This window comes from Apium graveolens, unplaced genomic scaffold (genome assembly GCF_009905375.1).
Source record: "Apium graveolens cultivar Ventura unplaced genomic scaffold, ASM990537v1 ctg73, whole genome shotgun sequence".
NCBI classification, from domain to species: Eukaryota; Viridiplantae; Streptophyta; class Magnoliopsida; order Apiales; family Apiaceae; genus Apium; species Apium graveolens.
The window spans coordinates 120,001-122,500 of record NW_027420210.1 but is presented as its reverse complement, the minus strand read 5'-3'; the positions used below and the strand labels follow the sequence as shown (position 1 = coordinate 122,500).

At 40.6% G+C, this 2,500-nt stretch overlaps 1 protein-coding gene across 1 annotated transcript; it reads left to right on the top strand.

The window, feature by feature from the left end:
- Window positions 1-940: 940 nt before the first annotated feature.
- LOC141703993 (uncharacterized) lies at window positions 941-1,960 on the top strand. Its single transcript, XM_074507354.1, has one exon. The coding sequence runs from the start codon at window positions 941-943 to the stop codon at window positions 1,958-1,960; it is 1,020 nt and encodes a 339-aa protein (XP_074363455.1).
- Window positions 1,961-2,500: the final 540 nt, after the last annotated feature.

The following is a 2,500-nucleotide window of genomic DNA, read 5'->3' as shown; positions in this document are numbered from 1 at the left end:
CTTCGTTTGGGTGCCTGTTCAAGATGATTGTGGAGAAGAAGATTTGGTTAAGGTCAATATCATTTATCCTCAATTACCCTATTCCTGCAGCCATTGTAAAGCATTCGGGCATTCCTTTTCACGATGCACCCACAACCCCGATGCAGTCAAACCAGTGCCACGGAATAGGCCTGGAGGGAACTCTAGGGGGGGGGAATGCAAGGACTGATAATTACAACAAGGATCATATCACAACTGATGAAGCTTTAGTCCAGGAAGGTGGGGCTACAGAAGTCAATCCAGTGGTTGTTGGGGAATTTTTAGGGTGTGACTTAGTTATTGATGAGGACCAAACTTTGGATGATCTTCATTTGCAAGATAATAATGGTGATGATCTTGAAGACTTTGACAAGGATGATGGAAACAAAGACTTGAATGAAAACTCAGAATTGGTGCACAATCGGGATACATCAGTTAATTTGGAGAACAATCAGGAAAATGTCACAGTTGATGTCACAATTGATATGGCTAATAACTCAGACAAAAGGGATCATATAGTGGAGCTTGTAGAGCCCACTATTCCGGCAGTTGAAACTAAATCTCCGGGTCAGAAAAGAAGACGGGGTCGTAGCCAAGATGCTACTCGAGCTAAACCTTTATCAGTCCTGCCTGCAGCAGCCCCTGCGCCTGCAACACATGCAGCGCCTGCAGCTAAGCATCCAACCCATCCGGTTGTGATTGCCCTCAAAGCACCCAAATCTGATTTAGTTGATGAAGATGGGTTCACCTTGGTTGTCAACAGGAAAAGTCCAGCACATAAAAGGAGTCCTAAATTGGCTGTTCAGCCAATTAGTCTGAGACGTCTCCAATGAATTTTACATCATAGAATGTTAGGGGTATTAATAAAACCCCTCATCAGCAGGAGCTTCAACAATTCATTTCTGTTAATAATATAGAGTTTATGGGAATTTGGGAGACAAAGGTTAAAATTTCTAAAGCCTCTAGCATCTCGAAGAAAATAAATAAAAATTGGCTTTGGCTATTCAATTATGACCATCACTACAATGGTAGAATTTGGGTTGGATGGAATCCTAATGTTTGGGATATTTCTTTGCTTTCGAAATCTTCTCAATTTATAACTTGCAATGCTAGATTCATTGAAAAAAATCTAAATTTTATTGTAACGTTTATTTATGCTTTTAATGATGCTATAGATCGTGTGCCACTTTGGGATTATATCAATTCTACTTGCCCCAGCTCTGCACCTTGGGCTTTTCTTGGTGATTTCAACTGCATTTCTAGTTTGAGTGAAGTTGTTGGGGGCCGTGAGCACTGGACTCCTGAGATGCAGTGTTTTAAGGATTGCCTGAATGATAATGGCTTGGAATCTTTACGAACAGTTGGTGACAATTACACTTGGACTAATAAACGGTTGAATGATCCAGTTTTTAAGCGTCTTGATCGTATGGTTGCAAACTCTGCTTGGTTTAATGCTTTCACTGAGGGCAGCGTTTTTGTTAAGAATCGAGGCATTATGGATCATAACCCTCTTCTGTTTGTTGAACCTATGCAGCTACGTAAATTTGGTAAGCCATTCCAATTTTTCAATTATATGATTGAGATCCCTGGTTTTTTGGATATAGTTTCTTTTGCATGGTCTACTCATTGCCTTGGTTCCCCTATAGCCCAGTTTCATGCAAGGCTCAGGCACACTAAAGTGCTGCTTCGTAAGTTTAATAGGGATCATGGCAATATTCACAATAATGTGCAGCATGCCCGTGGTAATCTTGAAGAGTTTCAGGCTTCTTTTGGCTCCACTGTCGACCAATCCAGAATTATTGAAGAGCAAGATTTGATTTCTAAGCTTAACGTGGCTCTGGCCCAAGAAGAATCACTCTTGCTTCAAAAGGCCAGAGTTAGGTGGCTGCATCTTGGTGACAACAACAATTCTTTTTTTCACCAACAGTGTAAAGTTAATTAGAATCGAAACAAAATCTTAACTCTCTAAGACTCTGAAGGCAATTTCATGCATGGTCAGGACTCATGTGCTTCTGTTGCTATGAACTACTTTTCTCAACTCTTGGGAACCCCTGTCAATCCTGTCAATGATGATGTTGATCTCTCTGTGGTTGATTGCAAAACGGTTACAAATGAGCAATCAGACATCTTGGTAGCTCCGGTGATTGACATGCTTATATTTGACACAATCAAGAAAATGAAAAAGAATAAAGCCCCTGGACCAGATGGGGTTAATGTGGAATTTTTTCTTGCTACATGGCAAGTTACAGGTCCTGATTTCTGTGCTGCTGTTCGACATTTTTTTGACTCATGTTCGATGCCTTCAGGAATTAACTCCACTTTTATTGCTTTGATTCCTAAAGGAGCCGCCCCAACCAAAATGCAGGACTTCAAGCCAATCTCTTTGTGCACTGTACTTTACAAGTGTATTTCGAAGATTATAGCCTCCAGACTTAAGAAAGTCATGCCTGATTTGGTTCACATTTCTCAATCAGCTTTTATA